This window comes from Apostichopus japonicus, chromosome 10, assembly GCF_037975245.1.
Source record: "Apostichopus japonicus isolate 1M-3 chromosome 10, ASM3797524v1, whole genome shotgun sequence".
Taxonomy (NCBI): domain Eukaryota; kingdom Metazoa; phylum Echinodermata; class Holothuroidea; order Aspidochirotida; family Stichopodidae; genus Apostichopus; species Apostichopus japonicus.
This window is the reverse complement of record NC_092570.1, coordinates 2,590,219-2,614,211: the sequence shown is the minus strand read 5'-3', so window position 1 is coordinate 2,614,211 and position 23,993 is coordinate 2,590,219. Positions and strand designations below refer to the sequence as shown.

Below are 23,993 nucleotides of genomic sequence, written 5' to 3'. Positions count from 1 at the left end.
CGGTCAGTGATAAGGTTATAACTAGTAACTATTTTAGCATTTTTATGGTGTCTTTGAATCATCTCGTAGATTGCTTAGCAAATCAACTTGTGATAAATAGATCAAGAGTTGGATCGTTTCCATAACGTTTGAATAGGATACGTCAGTTGTAGACATCGACTACACGGACTGTTGGCTGAAAACTGAATTGCAACTCTAGATCAGGGGCCCCCTAACTGGGGTGCATCATGAACCCCCTGGAGGTGCGTGAATCCATCCCAGTAGGTTCGTGAGACGTTTCTGAAAGTCACAACTACCGTACTTTTCGTTGAACTAAAATCTGATATATCGTAAACTGAAATCTGATATATCATATAATTTAGTAATGAACAAAAGTCGTACCTATCGTCAGACTCTTTTCGCGTTCCATACGCATATGTTGCCATAGTAGTACCGTACGCCTAATTTTTATTCCCAGGACGGATAAGGGTTTCAGGTTTATCAGGAATTTACAAATTCGTTTGAAATCAGAGTTAGGGTTTAGAAAGTGGGTTAGGGACCAAGTTCCTATGAAAATGAAGGATTGGCGTTCATAATCTGGGGTCAAAACTAGGAAAAATGATTCAGTTTGAAAAAGCGTCACATGTTTGGAATTCAGGGATTTGATTTGGTTGGGGGTTCGTGGACAACTCTGACATCCACAGGAGGTTCGTGGGGGGGGGGGGTAAAGTAAGGGAAACCCTGCTCTAGATTTATGGTTGAATATGTATAGACATAGCCCTATTGTTGTTAACACATCAATTCATTCCTTACCTCTACTCAGGGATTGAATCATATTGAAGCTAGTTTGCGATGTCGTCTTGGTATATGTTCTTCAAAAGCTTTACTTTAAGTCCTATTTTACAATGTTGTTTTGCTGATTTGTCCTTGAAATGTTTGCGTGTAGGCGGCTAGTTAGCAATGATATATTCTCTTCCTTTCTAAATTTCATCAAAATGCAACTTCTTTGTAAGAATGTTAGTTTCCCTTAAATCGATAAATAATTTGTACAAAAACAAATTCTTCAGAAATTGCTATTTATTGATATTCCGCAAATCAGTATAACATTAAATTAGTCGCCCCCCCCCCCCCTCCTTATCCCAGCGTTCCTTACATACACCAACCTACTCACTAGCACACGCCTACATATTATGTCAATCCACATACATTCTCGCATGCAGGTATCGGATCTGGTCAGCTATATAGCTTTTCAATTAATAAGTTTCACCCAAAAAGCGAATTTCAGTTATAATAATTAAATAATGTATCAAACTCTTTAGATACAGCTCATCGACCTCCAATTTAGTGCTATAACGTCAAATATTTACAGATCACAGGGTCTCCTTATGCCTTTAAAAGCCGGTAACAAGTTTTGCTAAGAAGACTATCCCGTTGTATGCAAAATCTATTTAAATAAGGATTAAGGATATTCTGGATAAGATATCTGAAAGAGATTAAGGGGCTTACCAGCGAAAATACTGTTTTGGTTATGTACACCTACATCTCAGTGAAACAGTTGTTGATGTCTAAATGAATACGTAGGTTATATATTTGTTCAGCTATAGTCTACTATTCCAGCCGTTTCCGTCTAAATAGGCAGGCTGAGGTATGAATAATGCAAAGTTTACATGTAGTCTTCCATCGATACAGTCAATGGCATTATTAGTTCTCAGTAACGTCTGTCCAAAAGATCTGATTAAACATTTTACAGGGGCTGTTATTGTTTGTGTGCTTCTTCTTCTTCTTTGTTTGCTGCTCATTGAAATAAGATTAATTAAAAATGGGGAAAAATTATAAAATACGGAAGAGAAAAAAATATGTTTCCTTTTTGATATTCAAAGTTTAATTTATTATAACACCGCTCAGCGGTAGAGATATATATATCACGACATAAAAATGAGAAATGATGTAAAATTAAATCATAAAACATAAAAAATACATAAAAGAAAAATAAAGAAAGTAAAAGTAGCGGAATGGTTTGTTTATGATCACGTATAACACACATGTAGTTACAATCTACTTCTGCTTCGAAGGTCACGTGGTTTGAGTCCATTTTATTAAAGGACTATTCTTGTGGCAGATAATAAGACACTTACAAGAAAGAGACCAATATTCCACAACGACATTTTAGTTGAAAAAACCTCAATATATTGTCCCTATCTCAAGATATGATTGGTTTGAATGGAACTTACTTTTACAGGCCAAATCCTACATTTCCGTTCATGGAACGGATCACAGCAGGTGGTACGTAATGTCATAACGTCCACTGTTCTTCAAAAGTTTTGCAATTTTATCAGAAATGGAATTGACATAAATTTCAGCATAGGGGTAAACTAGAAGGGGTGGGGGTGGGGGGAGGAAGCAGATACACTCTCCATCACCTTTTCAACTAGTGATACACTCCGTGACAGTATGGAAAATCAATCAGCTATATCTTTGAATTATAGCAAACAACGATGCCAAGCAATAAAATGATCATTTTGTAGTTTCAGATACACCATATAATCTGTCGAAAATTCCTCGAAATTTCAACAAATGGTCTTGACGTGAAAATTCAAATTTGAGACAAAAACAACTTTTATTGTACGGATTTATGGAAGTTCCATAATGAGAACGTTACAATTTAAATTAAAAGTCAAATAGGAAATAAACATTTGATGTTACATTCTCCAAATATCGAGGAAAAAAACCTCGACATTCCGACATAAACAATCGAAAACAGCAGAAAAAAATTGAAATTTATTATTGGAAGTGTAAATTTCAGAAAAAGTTAACATTATTAGATAAAATAACGAAACCTTGGGGATATTGTGGGCATAAAAAGTCGAAAATTTGATATAAAGTCGAAACTTTTAAATATAAAGTAGCAATTACGACAATGTGTCGAAAATTTTTAGATCAACTTTTCGATACGAAAGGTCGAAATTTCAAATTGTCCCTTAAAAATTTCGACTTTTTAACATCGAAAGAAAAGTGGGTTACAAAAAAGTCAAGATGTTGTGACGAAATTGTCGAAACTTCGGTAAAAATGAAAAACTCAGAACAGAAAAAAATATTCGAAATTTTATGGTAAAAAGTCGAAGTCGATATTTAGTCAAATTTTCCAGCAAAAGTTAAAAACAAAAATTGTTCTTAATTTTGGAAATGTGAAGGAATGTACAACACTAAAATTCGTCGAAGTAAGGCACACAACCCCTACCGGCTTTTCCATAGGCAATGAAATCCGGATACTCCGCCCTGCTCGATCGACGGCTATTCCAAATCAACAAAAGGGGTTCTCAAGTTATTTTCTAGGACGGACAGAGAACAACCTTGGTTCGAGCAACTTGCCAGATAGAACCAAAAGTCTTACTCGGGTGACTTGATTGAGCAATGTGCCGGGTATAGGCCGCTAGGGAAGGCATGAAGTGCCTGCATACCAGATTCGTGTCGGTTTGATATCATTTACAGCCCGATTTTACCCGCGGGTCACGTATATCGACAGACCCGCTACACTAGGAACAGTGTATATTACTATGGGCATACTGTCCGAAAATTGCTACAACGTCTGTGTTTGCTAACTTCGAACTGGTTTTATACCGAACAATGTTGTTTACCGACGTACATTCTGTTACTCCTTATGACATCGGCAATGTCATAAGAGAAAAAAGAAAGAAAGAGAGAAAAAAAGACCCTTATAATGCTCTCGTTAACACTGAAAGATACAACAGGTGGAAAGCGTCATATTTGTTTAACAATAAATGAGTTTATATATTAGAAATTCATTGCGCATGCGCATGCGCATATGTCCTCCATGTCCATGGTATTATCCAAGAGCAAGTAACTCCAACAAACACACCCAAGAGGCTATAAAACCAGACCTTCAGTCTAGACTCGCGATGCTTCTCAACATAAAAGGCTAAACCAATCTGCAAGAAAAATAAGAGATATGTCATTACATAAATATAAGTCGAGTTAAGCTGGATTTGAGAGTAGGTGGTGTTTTCAAGTACATGAATACAAAATAAAATATCGTTAGATTATGTCGAATGAGTGACTATCCTACTATGTGGAAGCTATACAAGAAGGTAACCTATACTTATCACAACATACAGGGGCGACGAGAGGCAGGTCGGGGCCGAGGGGACCATAATGTGACATAATTCACTAGGTCCCTTTCTTGCACACTTCATAATTCATTAGGTGTATTATTCTTTATTGCATAATTAATTTCCCCAGGCCACCTATACTTGACCCCAGGCCCTGCGATGCATAGCCCCTCCCCCGCCCCACCATTTTCTCGTCAGACCTGACAACAAAGATCACTCTTCCTGGAGCACTTTCATAAAAACAAAGGCACACCAACTGACCTATCCTTTCCAGTGTAAGAATCCAGTGTGGAATCTGTAAGTGTACTTCTAAGGGTGATACATACGTCATACCAATACATTTCACTAGTTACTAGACCGTTTCAAGTGGGAATATAATTTTCTATAGTCATATACGCTGATAGTAAGGTCGGATTCCGGGGACAATAAAGGCACAAGGCCCCTCTTTCTGTACCCTTCATTTCTCCGTTAGTATCGTTTTACTAGGAAAATGGGAACACACTACCCTTTTTCCATATTTTCCCTCCTCACCCTCCCCCTTTGGAAACTATGTTTCTTTTCATTGGTTACAAGAATAATCTTAATACAAGAATCTCCAAGTAACTGTGCACAGACTGCGATACTATGCTATTCTATTTGATTACTTATAAAACATCCCTCGAAGTTTGTCCGCTAAGTTTCCATTCAGATAGTTGATCTCAATAACTCCTGTACCTCCTCATCCGTTCCTCTCCCACCTCCCTTACCTAAGGCCTCACCTACCTCGTCACCCTAACTCCTTTCACATCCTGACACCTCCCCGGAGACCCTCTCACTTATTTATTCCCCTCTCCCCAACCACAATATATACCTATTGAGCGCAATAATAACGTACCCATCCTCCGTGGTTAATAATCCAATCAGAGAGACGCCGCCTCACAACTCTTTGAAATGCTTCCACTAAATTAAAAGAGTGCTGATCGTTTCCTTCGATTGCACACTCGAGAAAGAGAGATTTCGTTATGACGATGAGGGCGACAATACGAAGCCACGTGATACCTGAAGAGTGTAAAGAAGAAAGAAACCTAACCATCATCTCTATAACTTGTATGGTAGAGATATTTGTTATGTTCAACTCACCCGCATATCTAATAATAATAACATAAATAAATAAATTACACTTATATAGCGCTTAATACAGCGTTTCAAAGCGCTTTACAAAGTAGGAAAGAGACTAAGGAAACCAAGGGGGAATAAAGAAACTAGGAATCAAACAGAAATGTTTTAAGTTGTCTCTTGAAAATACAAAGGGAGGGAGAGTCACGAACGTGAAATAGGAGTTTGTTCAAAAGAGAAGGCGCAGCGACAGAAAAGGCACGATCACCATAACAAGTGCAGGTACGTGGACCAGGAGTTAATTGCAAATGCACATGATTGGAAAAGCAAAGCGTAACTATAGTTGACCGACGCAAAGGAGTAAGAAGGTCAGTGATATATTGAGGGGCAAGCCCGTTGAATACCTTGCTCCATTTTGGAGATATCGCGGTTTAAACCTTGTGTCACAGGGCTGGCACCTTGTAAGTTGTGATGTCATAGCTCCAACAGGGCGTTAAGAAACTCCTTATACTTTCTCTTTGTATTTCATAATATATTTAAATAAATTATAGAGGAAAGTGTTTATTATATATGGAAGAAAAGAAATTATCATACGTTCAGCAATAAACTAGAAATAAAGGAATTATAATGTTGATTTGCGGTTCGCTATACGTGTGAGGAAGAATTTTCTTTTCACAGTACCAGAGAATCTCCCATAGTTCAAGAATATCACCCGGATTAAGTACTTCCGGGTGCAAGTTCACTGTCGAATCGATCAAGAAGAAATTATTATAAAATGAAAATACATTGCAAATACATTAAAATCGGTTTTGCTTTCAAGGAACAAGAACTAGTAACAAAACAGAAAAGATATGAAAAAGCCCGGTCACCCACCATGCCCCCACCACAAACTTCACTATAATGAACGGGTAGATAATAAAACCTGCAGGACCAATCAATTTCACGGTTTAGGCATACTGTGACAAAAGATAACAAAGGCCGGTATGTATAGGCCCTATACTTACCAAACCGGAACAACTCCTGTGATACCGTTTGATATGCAGTAATAAGTTGATTGGGGGAGCTCAAGTTGAGTCTCAAATTATTTGCTACTCCTTTAAAGATGTTCGGATACCGTAATTCCAGTTCTCTGCCCATCGCGATAACCTGCTGTGATACGTCACTACAGTCCGATATAGTCAATTTTAAAAGGTTGCCTATGACGTCATCTTTCTCTTCCAATTTATGAGGACTGCTTGTCGTCGTCGCCGTCGTTGCCAAGGGGTCGCCTGCACTGTCGTCGCGATACGGTGAAGATGGCGCTATGTGGGAAACGGTTACCAATGGATGAGGACTCGCGGCTTTCTGCCGTTTCACTTCCCATTGTAAATAGTCTCGTAAAATAAGTTTGCTTTGAAGGACAACCTGTTGTTCGGTCGACTTTGGTCGACCATTTTCGGGAATCTTTTGCAATGAATCCGACATTCTTCTAACAAAGAATGATGTAGAGTTGACGTAACGATGCACACGAGGCGCTGCGTCCTCTAAATGATGTTGTATATTGTAACGAACACGATCAGCAAAACTCCATGAAGGTTTACGACGATCTTGTTTCATCATCTTTTGGAGGAAAAAATCCCAAAGTGAAGTGAAGACTTTCTTTTAGACCTTTGTTGGAATTGTTCCTCCAGATGAAAGTATTCTCCAACCGTTATCAATATTATCCGTACAACTCAGAACCTTTCTGTTATTGTAATGAAAACCTGAAAAGAGAAAATCGAATATAGTTTGTGTTAACAATAAATTAAAGATATATCCAGAGGCTTGATTACACGTATACGTTCAACTTTGCTAGAATTCCTTCGTCTCTTTGTGTGTAGAGGTTTTGAGGTAATGTTTTGGTAGTGCCCCTCAAATCAAAGTCCGTACGTGCTGAGTGTCCATTGATGTTCATAACTGCCCCCCCCCCCCGGCTGGCTGTGTACGTTGTCACAGTATAAGGTACAGGCTATATGCACGGGTTTAAAGCATGGCAGTCCGTGCATTGTACAAGTGGGCCTACACCGGTGGGACATAACAGAATCTACCCCTGAGTGTTACGGCAATTTATTATAATGGCTACATCATTGTAAGTCAAAAGAATGTGTGCATGCAGCCTGCGCCAAAACTCGATACCATAGGGCCAAGCCTATAGCCTTTGTAGAATAGGCGGCGGAATCAAGTACTTACCATATAAACCCTAGGCCTATATCAAATTAAAAAAGCAGCCTACCCCCAACCCCAATTTACTAGTTGAATAACCTCCTATCAGCCTTCTCCCTCTTGCGGTAACAACGTTGCTATCCAACTAAAGAGGGAAACGATATCATAATTACAAGGGGTTGGGAAAGTTATAAAACGCTCAGCCTCAAGAAAGAATTTGTACTCCCACTAAATGTACTTAAGCAAGCATGTGGGACAATTAACTGGAATGCAAGTGCGGAGTGTATAGCCTAGTGGTTAACGCCGGCGTCTCCCAGTCATGAGATCCCCGGTTCGATTCCCGCCGACAGCAATGTGTGTCGTCTGGCAAGGGTGTTGTTCAATAACAACTTCCCGACATGGACGTTAAATGGATGTGTGCCGAGAGATTGGCTTCGGTCAGCTTGCGAGTCTATAAGCCTCCATGGCTTCTTTCGCGAGTTCCTGCATGCGGGAAGATCACATATACATACATACATACATACAAGTGTACGCAAAACCTACCATTGATCCAGCGGTTCGTTATAAGACTTGTCACGAAGTCAACTTACCCATTCTTTGTCAGTCCTTATGAGTACCTTTACAAGAATCCTTATCTTTGAGTGTCTGGTACACGGCTCGTGGTACATAGGCATACGATATTAACACACATGCATGACTGAAACTCTAGCACTAGAAGCTCCCCATTGCCAGCTGTAATCCCAAATGAAGACTGAAAGAAAGCAACTTTGTTAAAGTTCTGCTTTAAGCACTAATTAAATCGAATTTCCCTCGGTCCAAGCATGTCTGCCCTTACTCTCACCAAAAAAAGTCATTCATACGTCGCCTTACACATGAACAGCCTGGTGTAATAGATCCAGTTCTCAATATGCAACGCCTGTGCAACGACAGTCCGTGCGTGTACGTTGATACAAGCGTGTCTGTCTAACGAGGAAGGCTTCCATAGTTATATCTCGTGTGACTGTAGCCATGTAGCGAGCTTTCTTTTCTGTTTCTACAACTTCCGTAAACAAACACGTACTGGGAGGTAACGATGTATATTTTCCACTAAATGACACTTTACAGGCGGTCGGGTGGGGTGCCTGGTAAGACGATCCTCATCATGGAGCCTTGTGTTGTTTATATGGCAGTGTACTTTTGTTATTTAGTGGGACAGTCACTCTACGTGCAATCTGCATGGCGATATTTCCGTAACTTGAGAAAGGTCGGTTTCGGTAATAACTTTGACATTTTACCACAAATGAAGCGTTTATTTATTATCAGAGAATTCGTTTAACTTTGACGATTCTACTGAGTATGAACTTATACATACAAGCCTAAGTTCATCGAGAGTATAGTGTAACTCGCGGTTAGGATAGGCTGCATCGTTTTCGTATGTGTTTGGTGAAAACAGAAACAAATACATCGGAACGTGCCCTGTCACTTATTTTGGTTGCTGAATCATTTTTCGTTTATCATATATTCTTACAACATTGACTTCAGTGCGGAGAGGGGCGTGGGTGGGACCTATCAAAGTCAATAATCAAAACCTGTCCTTTTCGTTTCAAACAAACTGGGTAAACCCATCAAACTGACAGGTAAACGGTTAATAATTTTACTGTAAACCGATTAACTTGTTAATTCTTTTATAGGTTACAGCAAACCAAATGTTAGCTCCCCCCCCCCCCCTTCCGCGCCTGTACATTTTTCGGTGGGGGAAGGGGTCAGATTCAAGCTCATGACATGTCTGTGTAATTTTATCTCTGCAGTGTGGTGAATGTATAGCCGGAGGAGACAAAGGAGATTGCCAGGTATAGTTGTGCCCCTCAAGGGCGGCGGAACCGGGGGGCACAGGGGGCACGTGCCCCCCACTTTTCCTCAGGTTAAAAATGTGCCCTTTTTCTACATAAAAATTGAGGTGTCTCAAGTTAGCAAGAGGCCAGGGAATTAGAATGAACACTCGGGAAGGGCCGTTTCCGGCCATCTGAGGGGTTTGTAAAACCAAAAATTTTCTTGTACGCTCCGCGCCAACTGATGGTGGCGCTCCGCTCACATATTCGTGCATACAACTTTGCAAATCCTGGCTACGCCCCTGACTTTTAATGAATTTCTGTGGGTCAAACTTAAAGCTATTTCGAATGGAAAAAATTGTAAAGATATTAACAAGAAATAAACTCTAATTCGGAAGATTCCTACATTAGCAACTAGCATGATTTCACCTCATTTTTTCGCAAAAGAAAACTTGTTCCTTGTTTCCCAATTTGCACTTTGGATATTGCAGTGCTAGTATGCATATTTTCCTTGAGGGGGGGGGGGGGGCGTTGATGGAGTGATGTGTATACGCAAATAAGATAATACAATAAGAGTTATAATGGGTACTAAATATAAGGCTGCATCAGTCCAATCGAATTTCTGCAAAGTGCCCTTTGATGTCGGTGCCCCCCCCCCCGATTAAAAGTGCTTCCGCCGCCCTTGGTGCCCCTTAATTGATAATTTCAGAACACTCAGTGTTGTGTTCTCTATTCAGTTTAGTTTTTTAGCCTGTATGTTGTTCTCTTTAAGGTTAAAACTCTCGGTTGTGATTTAGGCGATATGTGGGACTTTTTGGTTTCCATATACACGCATATAGCCGCGGGATATCCCCAAATATGTACCCCTACCCATAAAATAGATTTACATTTGTCCCCTCTCCCTCCTGAAATAAAATGTCAGCATTATGTTCCTATTGTTAGAAAATAAGTTCTGCATGCCACCTCACCCCTCCCCACCCCTCCCCGCCCTCACTCCTCATGCACCTCCTTAGAAGAGCATTACGCCCACTAAAAAGAAGTCCAGCTAGCTACGCCACTATACTGCGGAGCATATTATGCGAATTCGTCAGTAATCTTCATTTTACGACCTTGCTCAGTTGAGAAGGTCAAGAGTGTGATCCCCAATATGTTATAGAATGCCAGATAATTGTTAATACAGTCATACTGTCAACTGTCACCCCAAGGTAGTTATCCATGCACTCTGAGCCGTATTTAATCATCTATGAAGTTAATAATCTTCAATAGCTCTGAATAATTTGGAGGATCAACTTGAACCTCCTGGAAAATACGTTGAGAACTAAGTTCTCGCAACTTTTTAGTGTGCTAAAATTTTGGACCTGCAAAACCCCTGATCTTTTAACGTAGCTCTCATTCCCTCTGACAATAACCCCCCCCCCCTACAAACACACACACACACGCACACCACATGACAGACAACAGAGGAGATAGAACAGCTAAGGGGGGTGGAGGGTCGTACAAGGGTAAATTCTCCCAAAGAGACCTTTAAATCATTACCTATGACCTATACATAGGCCTACCATATAAAAGTTTGTTATATCTACATGTAATAACACTTACCGTATATGAATGACAACGTTGGAAAAAACCACGATGAAGGCCTATAGTAGAGTCACACATTGATCGAAAATAACCAGCTCAACATACAAAAATTTTATTTTTGGTTGTAAAATGCCTCGCGTTTCTTACAAAAAAAATAGAAAAACTTGTTTGACTCTACATATAGAACTGCGTTTGGGTGAAATCAATTCCACTCACACCTTGAGAGATATCGTCTGACATGTATTAAGGTTAGTTCGTACACATTTTTAGTTTTTTTTTTTTTTTATTTAGATTTATTATTTGTTATACTAACCGGAGACCAAAGATCACGTCTGTGATATTTACATGCACTCGAAAAACCAATAATCAACAAGTTCTTTGTACCCATACGTATTCCACAGATGTTGAGTTTTCTGCAGTGGCGGTAAATTCCTTGAAGATGCTATATTTGCATAAGAAAAGGGAACGTACGGAGAGCCAAACGTTCCATAAATGTCGAAAAAGAAAGTGAAGTGTCCAAGTTGATATATATATGTCCAAATCGATATCAACATGTTACAATTCGATATCAGCATGTTACAATTCGATATCAGCATGTTACAATTCCATATGAACATGTCGAAACAAAATACAATATGCCATTGCGTCTATCAACATGTCAAATTCAACATCAGCATGTCGAAAACTTGTAACAGCATGCCATTACTACATTGGTCATGTCAACATGCTATATTTACGTCGTGCTATAATTTTGGCACTTCGGCGCGCGCCAACGTTTCGTATATGTCGAGATTTATTTCAGTATGTCCAAAACTTGTGTCAGCATGGTGAGCGAAGAGTAGTGAAGTATTGCCATGACAACGTTGCACATGGTTCGTGTCGTTCACACGGTACTATGGTTGAATCATGGAGCTATAAACAGAAGGAGAAAACCCACTTTGAAGTATCATTGTAACCGACAAAATTTGATCGCCATAAGTAAACATGCCTCAGGGCACAAACACGGGTAAAGCCATCATCAGCTATTACGTAATCCTGGTACAAAGGTCATTTCGTATATAGCGTCCCTCACAACATAACAACAGACACTCCGATCCTAACGTATATGTAATTGAAATAGTATACGCAGTACTCATATATGTTACGTTACGCATACCTGTAAGAATTTCGATCGGAATATATCTTTCATTTCTCACCGAATCATGCGAAGATTAGTATTTAATAATTAATTGTTTATCTCAGCATATATTTCATCGCAATATATGAACAAGTAATGGCGAAATAGGTACTTTTAGTCAAGTATTTTCCGATAAAACTTTTCTTCGTTCGTTAGGCAAATAACGTTATTGCTGTTTGTTATTGCATTGGGCACCTAGTGTTATAAAATTAACAAAATTAATTTAACACGAAACATGGCTGCCAAAAAACTTTGCATCCGCCGAGGACATTAGAAATGTTCATGCTACAGGATATAGTTGAATTTGAAGCTGATGATTGAAGAGTTTGAGAGGCTGGATGTTCCAGACGACATAAATTTGGAAGATACAAATGTTGAAAAACATGAGGAACAAATTCTAAGATAATTAGCAGGTTATGTGCCATTTGCCCTTAAAAAACGTTACATGAAAGTTAAGAGTACTCAGAATGCTTTAATATTTTTACAGTACTTAAACTGTATGTCTGTTGCAGGTGAAGGTCACAGTTTTTTAGATTACAGTAAAGCCTGGGTGGAAAAACAAAATAGAGGTGGATTAATCTTAGTTAATGATAATATTTTCATGCTTTTCAAGACTGGAATTTCAGACAAAGCAAATTTTAAACATGAAGACCTTGCAACGTCTGGTAGTGTAAAACCTGTCTCGAAACCAACTGGAGGAGGGTAGGGGAGGTAGATGGGGGACGGGTACAGATTAACTCTAAATCAGGAGGCAGACACCAGAGTGGTATGTTTAATAAAAGTATAATTTCTCATCTCGTTCTACATCTACAGCGTATAATACACAATATTAACATTTGCCCAATATAACGTACTGGGGTCGGGCACAACCCAAGGATACGCAGGCATAAAACTGGGGCTGCGCAAGGGTCGGGCAGTCTAAACATCGGCAATCCACCGGTGTCGGGCAGCACAGGCTTCGGGCATTCCGCTGGACTCGGGCAGCGCAGGTGTCGGGCACTCTAAAATGCCTAAACACATTTGTTTGGACTTAGGCAAATATCAAAGGCTTTACCACGAGGAAGGAAAGTTCCTCGTCTTGCACTCGACCGACTCTCCGACTCTCTGACTCACTCATTTACGAAAGAACCCTTCATTAAAATACCCCGGAAATAACCCCCGTATACACACGTCCGTACATAAACTGTAAAAAAAGGCTTAGACCAATCATGGACTACCTGTATATAACTACGATGGGTTGCGACCAATGGGATCGACTCACACACCTACCGCCGTGCCTGCCTATGCCAGTCACGGGAATACATCGATATAGCAAAATTACGTAATCAGTTCCTGTTCCTGTTTCGGATAAACATCTCTCGTTACCTCCGCGGAGCGCAACAGATGTAACCCCTGAGGGAACGAAACGTATCTCACTAAGGAAAAGTCGTAGCTTTCCGCTACAGTATATTCAACCATAGTACCGTGTGAACGACACGAACCATGTGCAACGTTGTCATGGCAATACTTCACTACTCTTCGCTCACCATGCTGACACAAGTTTTGGACATACTGAAATAAATCTCGACATATATGAAACGTTGGCGCGCGCCGAAGTGCCAAAATTATAGCACGACGTAAATATAGCATGTTGACATGACCAATGTAGTAATGGCATGCTGTTACAAGTTTTCGACATGCTGATGTTGAATTTGACATGTTGATAGACGCAATGGCATATTGTATTTTGTTTCGACATGTTCATATGGAATTGTAACATGCTGATATCGAATTGTAACATGTTGATATCGATTTGGACATATATATATTAACTTGGACACTTCACTTTCTTTTTCGACATTTATGGAACGTTTGGCTCTCCGTAGGAACGGGTAGCCTATATACGGGGATTTAGCCTCCCGAGTTCATCAGTAGGCCTATATTATATATATGTTCGTATACAAGAAAAGAATGTATTGCTGGATACCACACATGTTTGCGTTACATCTTTAATCGGTGGCTTGTGCATATAAGATATATTACAGTCGGAGAAAACTGCAGCCTGCAGAAATGAATAAAGATAACAGAATAGAGGTCAAATGGACTCGTCAAAACACGACCCAAAATGATGTCCTTCGAGTGCGCGATACAATGTATTGCCAAAATGTTGTCAAAATATAGCATTTTTTCAAACTATTACAGAAGAAAAATATTCTCCAACACACTTTGCAATAACCTTAACGTTTTGGAATGGATACTATCCTTTTTAAGGAAAGTCACCCAATACGGGCGCAAAATTCTTAACAACTTGATCCACTCTCGCTTACCCAGTCACCCTTAGTTACCCAGTTACATTGAAACTGTAAAACTGTAATCATGTCCGTGTTTCGTCAAAGTGATGTATCAAGATATCATTCGCGGATACGGATAAGCCAGGCGCGTAGCCAAGGGGGGGGGGGGGAGGGGGGCTAAAGGGGCGACCGCACCGTCCTTGAGCATATTATTTTTATGATATCGCTAGTAAATTCAAAATAGAAAATACTTAGATTTAACTTACAAGGGCTGGGAAGTGCCATTTCCAGCGATTTGGGAAGCGTTTTCGGGACAAAATTTTCTTGTACGCTTCGCGTCAAGTTATGGTGGCGCTACGCTTAGATAGTTTGCAGAGCCGTATATAGAGAGAGTTTGGCCAACCATGTAACCGATTTGGATTGGTCGAGAGGGAAAACGCCCACACAGGGTGGTAAAATAGGTCCACTTGAAAACTTTATAGCAGACGACACGCATACCCACAGTGTATAGACTATCGTTTGTGTACACGAAAAAGTACGAAATTATGAAAGAAATGGTGCTTGGGATGCTGCAATCGGTCAGAACATGGATATTGTTGTTTGATTTTCCGACTGACCATAAAAGAAGAGGAATTTTTTGGAAGTAGAAAGAACAAGATGGAGATCTAATGAAAAAAAGTCTGTATAGCCTAGGCCCATACTAGCCATAGGCCCTAGTGTAATACGAGTAATGTACAAGCAATGCGAGAATTTTACGTTCAGACTGGTTTCTGTAACTACATTCATGGCTATTCTATCTCGTTTTACGATCCACAAATTCGATTTCATTATGCCAGCTCTCCTAGTCATAGGCATGACAGTTTCAGTCGCACATAGTTATCCTAATTCCTAGTTATTGTATGCCTAGCCTAAAAAAGTATCACTTTTAGTTTAATGTAAAAGGGTGGGCTAGCCTCTAGGCATCACGTAAAGCCCTAATCCTTAGTTAAGCCCGAATCATAAGTTAAGCCTGGGCTTAGTTAGACCTGGACCATTCTTGCTATTACTACAACTGTTATAGCACATTACATAACATGCCACAGTATAAGGCCCAATTAAACTAGGCCTAAGGAAAACAAAGTAGCCTAGGCCTAAACTAGTTAGGCTAGGTCTATACTCATTGGCAACTTGTGGGTTGTGTACACATACAGGCCTAATTATATAGACCCTTTTAGTATGCCATAAACAAGTGCCCAAATGGTTAAATGATCTTGGTTTGTGTTAATTGTCAGCATTGGCCTAGCCTTTTTAGGCTAACATGAATTCAGCCTAATTTTTTCTTCTTCAAAAGTATAGCCTTGGTTTGATTTGGATGCAGTCAACTATCATTTTTCAAAGTAGCAGGGGCCTAGGCTACATTTCTAAGACCACTAGGCCAAGGCTAATTATGGTATGGTTTTGTGTCGCTAGAAAATGCAGACAGTAATGAAACCTGATACCTTGTTATCTTTTATCTAGACCTGAGACGTCCACGCTGCTATGTGCACTGTGTTGTGGGTATTGACCGTGATGTTTGTATTGACTGTACACTAATGTCTATTTACAGATGGTAGCAAGCTGTGTGTGTATTTTCTGGGATCAATGGTGGTGTCTAACACTTCTGTTACACCGCATTCCAAACTAGGTCAGATAACCGGCATGAGACGTTTCTTTGTGCGGGAGTCTTCACACCCTTTAAGGAGAAGTATTTATATCCCATTAATAGAGAAAGAATTATGTTTCAATTGGTAGCATGCAACTTAAAATTTTGGAAACATTAGATACAATCAAACAATAACAAGGTTCATTTACAAGGTAATCTACTGCCCTTTATTTCACATTAGTCTGTCACATCAGAAGGTCACAGCTTTCAATAATTATACAAACAAATTCCCTTGATGGGTGCTTCGTTAGATTCCTGCAATTTTCAAGTTTATCAATGTAATAAGTTCTGAATGTGGCAATGTGGAGAAGCTTTGGGATAATCTGTGGATAAGACTGCCAGACTATCAACAAGATTCCACATCCATGCAACTCCAACTGCTTCCTTCACCTCCTTGCAGATGTACCACATGTCCAAAAAAAAGTCAGCATTGGTTAATGTAATTAAAATCTGGCTTCCTCCTGAGCTGGCAAATACACATGAATTGTCAAGTACAGAGGTCAGTGTGAAACCACTGAAAGATCTTCTCAGCTTTCAAGAAAACAAAGACTTGAAGCCAAATTGATAGAGGCCACACTGATACCATTGCACTCTCATAAGATGAAGGTATCACACACACTTCATTTTGCTTCTGCGGTGCAGTGCCTGGTAGACTGTGAGGGTCACCCAATGGATGTTTTAACAACTGCCTGGTTTATAGAGCTCTTGAACAGATAATTCATCCTGATGTCTAGTCGTCATCCTGTCATGGCCTTGAGCAAGTTGAACCCACTTCAACACAAAGCAGCTATTGAATTCTTGTCTAGGTACTGTCAAATCCACATCACCATCATTGCTGGTTCCAGTTACGCCGACCATAATAAAAGAGTACAATGAGGGTTTTTTAATTCACCCAACAGAGCTTGCATTCCAGTACCTTTGGGCAGCTGAAAAGATATTCAGAAATTGTTATATGAGTGTGTTTGTATGCATGCATATGTGTGATTTTCTTGCTTTACAGAACAGCTCCATTTTGATAAGCTATGTAACGTGGAAACCTGCCAATCATATGTTTGAAATAGGACAGGCTGAAACGATTCTTAAATGGAAAGCTTAACGACTTCTTGCATTTTTATACATCACTGTTCAGGTAAGGCCAGTAAGGGCAGTATGAAGAATAAGTAACAATTAATAATTATCATTATGGCCATTTGCTGTCTGCATAATAACAAACTGAATGATGTCATCAGCCCTGTGCTCAGTTGACAACACTGATAAGTAGGCACACTATGTCAGTGTGATCCATGAAACCTTATTAAGGACATGACCGTATAGTATATATGTTAATGGAAAATACATAAGCTACAACATACACCAGTATTCAGTTGTTGCAGGTTTTTTTTTTCTCGACAGACCCATTCAATCTGTTGCACCTACTATAGCCTAGTACTACATTCCTGAGATATTAACACCTTAATATCATTCTTAGGTTTGCCCACAGACTCCCAACTATTGCTAACTCCTACACTCAAGTATATAGCTTAGTTTAGTAGAAAAAAAGACCAGGAGAGACACTCAAGTCCCCATTAAGGACCCTAAGACTATATGAGAGGAATAAAACCGGGGACATCAAATGTCATACCCAATTACAATGCTTAATGTACTCATCCAAAGTATTCTTAAACCCATTCACACTACTTGCAATTCAACCTTCTCAGGCAAACCATTCCATCCATTCACAACCCTTGTATAAGTTGTATTAGACTTTAGAGAAAAAGTTATGCCGAATATTAATCCTACTATGTAACTTATGGAGTTTAATACAATGACCTCTGGTACAACTACTTTTGGCAAACCTGAAAAGATCAGTGAAGCATAAATTGTCATTTTATGTGTAGGCCTACTTTATTTAATTGAAGGATCTATTAATGTAGGCCTGATGCTATAGTTGTGCGTCTGTAATCTAGCCTAGCCAGGACTGTGATGTGTGCTTTTCGTTTGTATGACTAAAGTAGGACTAGTAGTATGAGGCGTAAAATAAAACAAGTGTAATGACAGGTTTTCAGCTAGTTTTCTATGCATTTCAGGTGTGAAGATAAACGTAAATGTCATTAACTAACGCATACTCTAATTCATTACCTGATATCCATTTTGTTCCTCGTATGCCTGTCAAAATCTGACATTCTGAGTCGCTTCGTTTGTTCGCAACGAGCACAGTGTGCAAAGCTGCTATATATTGTGTGTGGTGTTTTTCGTGTTTCGCGCAACTGGTAACGACAACTGGACCTATTTTGATGCCCATGGTTTGCGTGTGACGTCACAAATCGCCAGTTGGCCAAACTCTCTCTATATACGGCTCTGATAGTTTGCCTACAAGCTTCGCCCCTCCGTTGGCAAATTCCTCGCTACGCGCCTGTCCACAGCTCTGATGTATAGATTGTGTAATGTGTTATCTAATCTTTTACCCAAATAATGTTTATAATCAGGGGTGCAGTTAGACTTAAGTTTTATTTTACGGTGCCAATGTTTTCAAGGGGAGGGGCGGCAGGCAGAAGCTACTTTCTAAAGAAAAATTTTTGTTTCTGAAATTTTGTTGTTTTTTTGGGGGGGGAGGGGCAGACAAATATTTGTCATTCTAAGTACTCAGTGTTCACACATGGCTATTGTGTAGTACTCGGCTACTGGCTACTCTCCCCTTAACCCAGGCACTCTGCCTCTAAAGGTGGTCCATATCAAGCTCTGTGTTTTTGCGCATGCGCATTGACCTATCTTTTCATGCACATCGCCACGGAGGTCTGTGTCAGGGAACTTAAGATTCAAGAATCTAAGCTTTTACATTGAAAAAAAAACACTAAAATATACTAAGGAACATTCATGCAGATATATTCTCTTGAAAGTTATGATGAAAGAAACGGAATTTCACATGCACCGTAAGAAGCTGATCCTGTAAGTAATACGTTGTCTAATTGAAATCTAAGGAAACTTGCCCTTGTACAAAGGGAAATCAAGAACTGGCGGCTATGGCTTTGTGAGTGACGTGCTCGTTTCTCTTTCGTTAGACAAGTTTTAACGTAGCGCCACCACAATGGTGACAGAACCGTCTTCCATTGAATTTAAAGGTCTACGGATACCTTTAAACAACATTATCCTAATCACTCTAATAGGAATTAGAAACCATGGAAATAGCTGTAATTCCCATCTTGTAAATAGGGGTTGAATTATTAAGGGCTAAGAAAAGACATTTTTGATGAGCGCAACACTCTACGTCATACATTGAATGAGTTTTCTGGATTTATCCAAACTTCAAATGTGTATATCTTGGAACTGAGAAAAGCTTTTTTTTGATTGAGACTATCACACACAACAAATGTACTGAATGTGGGGCAAATTGGCGATAGGAGTTCGTAGAACTTTAAAGACTTTCTGATAGTGACATATAAGGTACTCCACCGTTACAGGAACCAAACTGAAAACACGATCCGTTCCGCCAAGTACTTTAGTCCATGAAAATCTCAACAATATGGAGTGGATAGAATTGGGCAAAAGCTGAACATATTGATATTGGTATATCTATGAATATATTTCATATCCTAAGATCAGTAAAACTAAGAGATTGGAATAAGTCTAGTAAGGAGCATCGCAGATAATTCGAGCAACTATTAATTTGGTTTAAAAGCCAAGGGACATGCATGTCACATCTGCCAAAGTATTATTTAAAAAAAATATATTATTATAAAACTATATGTAGGCTATCAATAAATATGTCAGCTAAACACTGCACTATACGAACCACTTAACATTGAACCTTAATTTTAATTCATTTCTAGTGTGATTAGTTGTATACTGGTGTTATTTGGTTCAACTTAGCGAAAAAATGCTTGCCATCCATCTCTCTCTATTCCTCATTGGTCGAATAAATACAATTTAGTGACGTCACCGAACGTTTACGACTATGATAAGATGTGGAAGGGAAGGGGATTGCTAGTGGTTACAGTGAGGTAAGCTATTTCGGGGAATGTTTCACAACATAGGATTCTATACTGCATATGTTTCATATTTACAATATAAAGTAACACGTCTAGTGAGATCGATATAGCTGGGAAAACACGCAGTGATCCAGATGCGGAGAATCCCCCCCCCCCCACCCTTCCTCCCTCCCTTTAAATTCAGAACAGTTCAAATTGTTAATATCCCGTATTGAAGAGTATGTTTATAACATTGTTAGAATGCTTAATCTGGGCCATAAGTCAATGGTTAGAGTAAATTTTGAGAAACAAGCACAGACCATTTTTGACATGTAGGGCTACGTTTATCTGATACTATGTTGATTATGTAGGCATGGTAACATGTTCATTAATATCCATAGCAGCAAAGGAGCATGATCAACTTTATGTTGTAATCATTCTGTGTATATGAAGATATATGTGTAATCCTGTATAGGACGAGAGAGAAAGAGTTAAAAAAAAAACTTTTCATCAAGTTCTAATTACTATGGACCTAAATGTTTATGCTAAAACTTCCTTCGAACGAAATAACGTTCAACAAAATCACTTATCAAATTGAAGGATGAAGTTTGAGAAATTTATGCATGTAGTTGGAAATGGTGTCCTCGAAACATTGACGACTTACAAAGAGCATATATCTTGTGATTAATGCCTGTCAGAGAAACGCAGATACGACTTTAGATCAAGATTAAGACGCCATGTATGTATGTATGTACGTATGTATGTATGTTTATGAATATATGTATATTAATTATGTGGGACACAACATTTCCTGTATTGGAATAAATCTGTAAATACTATAGCTTTATTTAAAAGCAGCCAAAGTCATGTTCTGCATAGTCGGTGATTTATCCAAATTATTAGTGACTATAATTTCGTGATTTGATGAATATTTCAACCCGACGCCAAATGCAGCTTCAATATTCCCAACATTTGTTCCCTCGAATCCTGCCTCCCCCCCCCCCCCCCGCCATTTCTGAATTAAAATTTAACAAAGCACACATTCACGGCTTAAACCAACAGCCCTCTGCAGATGTTTTTAAATTTGTACAAAAGGCTATATAGCAGCTATTCCGTGAAATCTGGGGATTTTAAACGGAGAAAAGCGGCCTCGAAGCGATATATGTCTCCTTGACTTTCCCATGTGATATTTATTACTCCTCCATATTGGGTATATTACATTAAATTTGATTAATACACAGAGAAATATATTAACTAGAATCTCTCTCTATACTTTATATATACGCGTGAACCGTTTTCTACGAACCGTTTTCCTCCGATTCTATCCAGGTACCAATATATACTATTTAAACTCAAACGACCCAAGTAAATCTAATTTGTCGCTAGCTCACACACTGTCAAGAAGACTCCTAAATTAAATAGAGAATGGGATGAGGATTTCGGCGAAGTTTACTTCATTTCTCTTCTTTCTGTCTCTCGTTTTGTCATCCCCTTTTTGCTTATTGTTTTTTCTGGAAAGGGTTTAAAGTGAAGTTCCGGAATCTAAGTAGTTTACGTTGTCTTAATATCGATCGTAATTGGCAATAGTATTAATGGTGTTTTAAATGTAATGTAATAATTTAACAGTTATTATATAATAATAATAATAATAATGATGATGATGATGATGATGATGATGATGATGATGATGATGATGATGATGATGATGATGATGATGATGATGATGATGATGATGATGATGATGATGATGATGATGATGATGATGATGATGATGATGATGATGATGATGATGATGATGATGATGATGATGATGATGATGATGATGATGATGATGATGATGATGATGATGATGATAATAATCATAATAATAATCACAATAATAATAGGAATTTATAAAGCGCAAAAATGCAAAGGCCTCTCAGCGCAATTCAGTAATATTATATGGTAAATACTAGAAATAATAATAACAATAATCATACATAATAAATTTAATAACATATTAATTAAGTGGTCTTTGTTTTCCTCGTGATTAATATATAAGTTGATACGCAGTAAACTAGTTCACTCCGGTTGGCCTGTCTGTGGCGTTACGCGTTCTATCAAATGCTATCATAAATGTAAATGGAACAGCCAATCAGAGATCCACAAAGATTTTTTACCTACTGAAGGCTCCCATTTAGGTGGTTCTTACCACCCCCCCCCCCCCCCCGCCCGAAAATAATAGACGTAAAATTCTGAGGTATATTTAGGCTAGATATTAGCTCGATAGTTGGCATTCACCGAAGATTGTCCTAACAACTGCTTTTTTTGTTTTGGATATGTGGGGTTGAAAAAGTGGGGGTTGAATCCTCACCCCCTGGATCCGCGCCTGCACTTAGACAACCATACGCGAAGGAATATAGACAGACCTTCCTCCAGAAGGTTTATACAAAATACAAAAATAGATCGGATTCGAAACCTTGGTAACTAATTGTTTTCTATAACAACATGCAATATGGCTTAATGCAACTCCTCCGCCTCTCACAAACTTATCTACAACTTCAGTATTTGTTATTCTGTTAGATGCTGTCGTTTTGCTGTCACAGTTATTGTTTCAAGCCACCAAAAATGCACTTCGTAGCTATTCAAACCACACGTCATCATCCAGCCTAAGCATGTAGCCTACCATAATGTATTATAGCAGACCTTCGTGTGTAGCCTACTTTACCTTTGGCGAACTTAATTATTGTTGAAAGAAGTCAATCAAATTGTCGCACTTTTTATAGGATTACTTCATTTCAAGGAGGGAATTTGAAGATTTATTGTTAAGGGAGGGCTCGAATGAATGTAGCACCTCAAAAATAAAAAAATAAATAAAAATTACACAACATTAAGCCAAATCGTAGGCTATATATTTGTAGCCTACCATAGTCATACACATAATTATACAAATTAATAACCACATATAGTTGTCCGCCATATATCACTACCACCAACCGTACTAGATCAGAATAGGCCATCATCCAAAAGATCTAGGCTTCAATAAAAACAGTCCATCAAAATTAACATCAACAAACTGAGAAATGGAAGTAAAATAAAGATTATTGAAGCTTTCCACGTCGATCCCCTAAAGAACATATTCAGTGTATTTTTCACTTAGTTGTTAATCACGCTCATGTGTAAGCGTTAGTCTTGTCTACGTTGTATATTTGTATAAATTTGAAATATTTCGTCCCGGAACGCCACTTTAAGACATGACACAGCTCCACTCTAACATAATGACTGCAATAAAAACCCGGTAGCCATTCCTGATCAATGTAAAAGTTTGCTTTTCGACTCAAGGACTCAGGAGATTCCCGCCAGCCTAGCGGAGCCGATAGGAAGGACCAGTCAATAACTAAACCAGAAGCGAAATTGCTCAGCCCTGTCTTATTGTTTTTCAAGATACAACGTACGGAACCCTATAGATATTAAGCCCATCGGGAGGGCAAGTCTGGATCAAGTTTCTATCTGTGGTTTTATTTACTGTACTCTTTAATATAAGGATCGGAGGCAGACTCATCCATTACAGTCGGCAATTGGCTTTTATGCTAATTATATAACATCACTCGTAATCTACTATGGTCTTCATGTATATCATCACTCAATGATAAGCTTCCATGGCACGCGATGTGGGTAAAAAAGAGAAAGTACAAATAAACTAAATAGAGTGGTTGACTTGTTAAAGCCTTCAAACCAGAGTAAAGTTGTATATACATTGTGTCTATATATAATGTATTGTCATTTCGGTATGTGGAACGTCGCATGCGTAATATTAAGGTGGTTTAAATTCAGTGGTTTAGTTCTGTTAATTGTATATAGACGAGAGTGGTATTCTTGTACACACCAACCACGTTTCATTTGTTCCCCACCCACACCCCACCCTCCACAAACACAAACACAAAAACACACGCACGTACCACTCCGTCCAATTCTTATAGTCTTAAAATGCCCCAACAATACGCACGAGCTGACGTCTAATTTTTATCTTAAATCAGTCGGGGGGTTGTTACAATCTTGCCCCTCTCCTCCCCTCCACTTTTGAAATTATGTGCACATCACTTAGAGGGGTTGCATAGTACATACTATAAAATCTAACTTCAGTGTATATATTATATTCTGATGCATCCAC

General features: G+C 38.9%; 1 protein-coding gene and 1 long non-coding RNA gene across 4 annotated transcripts; both read right to left on the bottom strand.

The window, feature by feature from the left end:
• Nucleotides 1–1,838: 1,838 nt before the first annotated feature.
• LOC139974910 (uncharacterized) lies at nucleotides 1,839–11,213 on the bottom strand. Of its 3 annotated transcripts, none has more exons than XM_071982460.1 (4): nucleotides 11,085–11,213; nucleotides 6,206–6,943; nucleotides 4,981–5,144; nucleotides 1,839–3,926 (listed from the first exon to the last, which is right to left on the bottom strand). In XM_071982460.1, exons 2-4 carry the CDS (start codon nucleotides 6,798–6,800, stop codon nucleotides 3,780–3,782), a joined length of 906 nt encoding a protein of 301 aa, XP_071838561.1. In that variant the 5' UTR covers nucleotides 6,801–6,943; nucleotides 11,085–11,213; the 3' UTR covers nucleotides 1,839–3,779. The 3 variants fall into 3 exon arrangements, with proteins under 3 accessions (XP_071838561.1, XP_071838560.1, XP_071838559.1); XM_071982459.1 differs by lacking the exon at nucleotides 11,085–11,213 and adding an exon at nucleotides 10,790–11,059; XM_071982458.1 differs by lacking the exon at nucleotides 11,085–11,213 and adding an exon at nucleotides 7,973–8,703.
• Nucleotides 11,214–16,039: 4,826 nt separating this feature from the next.
• On the bottom strand, nucleotides 16,040–18,286 carry LOC139975233 (uncharacterized). Its single transcript, XR_011795698.1, has 2 exons — nucleotides 18,018–18,286; nucleotides 16,040–16,825 (listed from the first exon to the last, which is right to left on the bottom strand). It is a non-coding gene; the product is annotated as an uncharacterized lncRNA (long non-coding RNA).
• Between the last annotated feature and the right edge of the window lie 5,707 nt (nucleotides 18,287–23,993).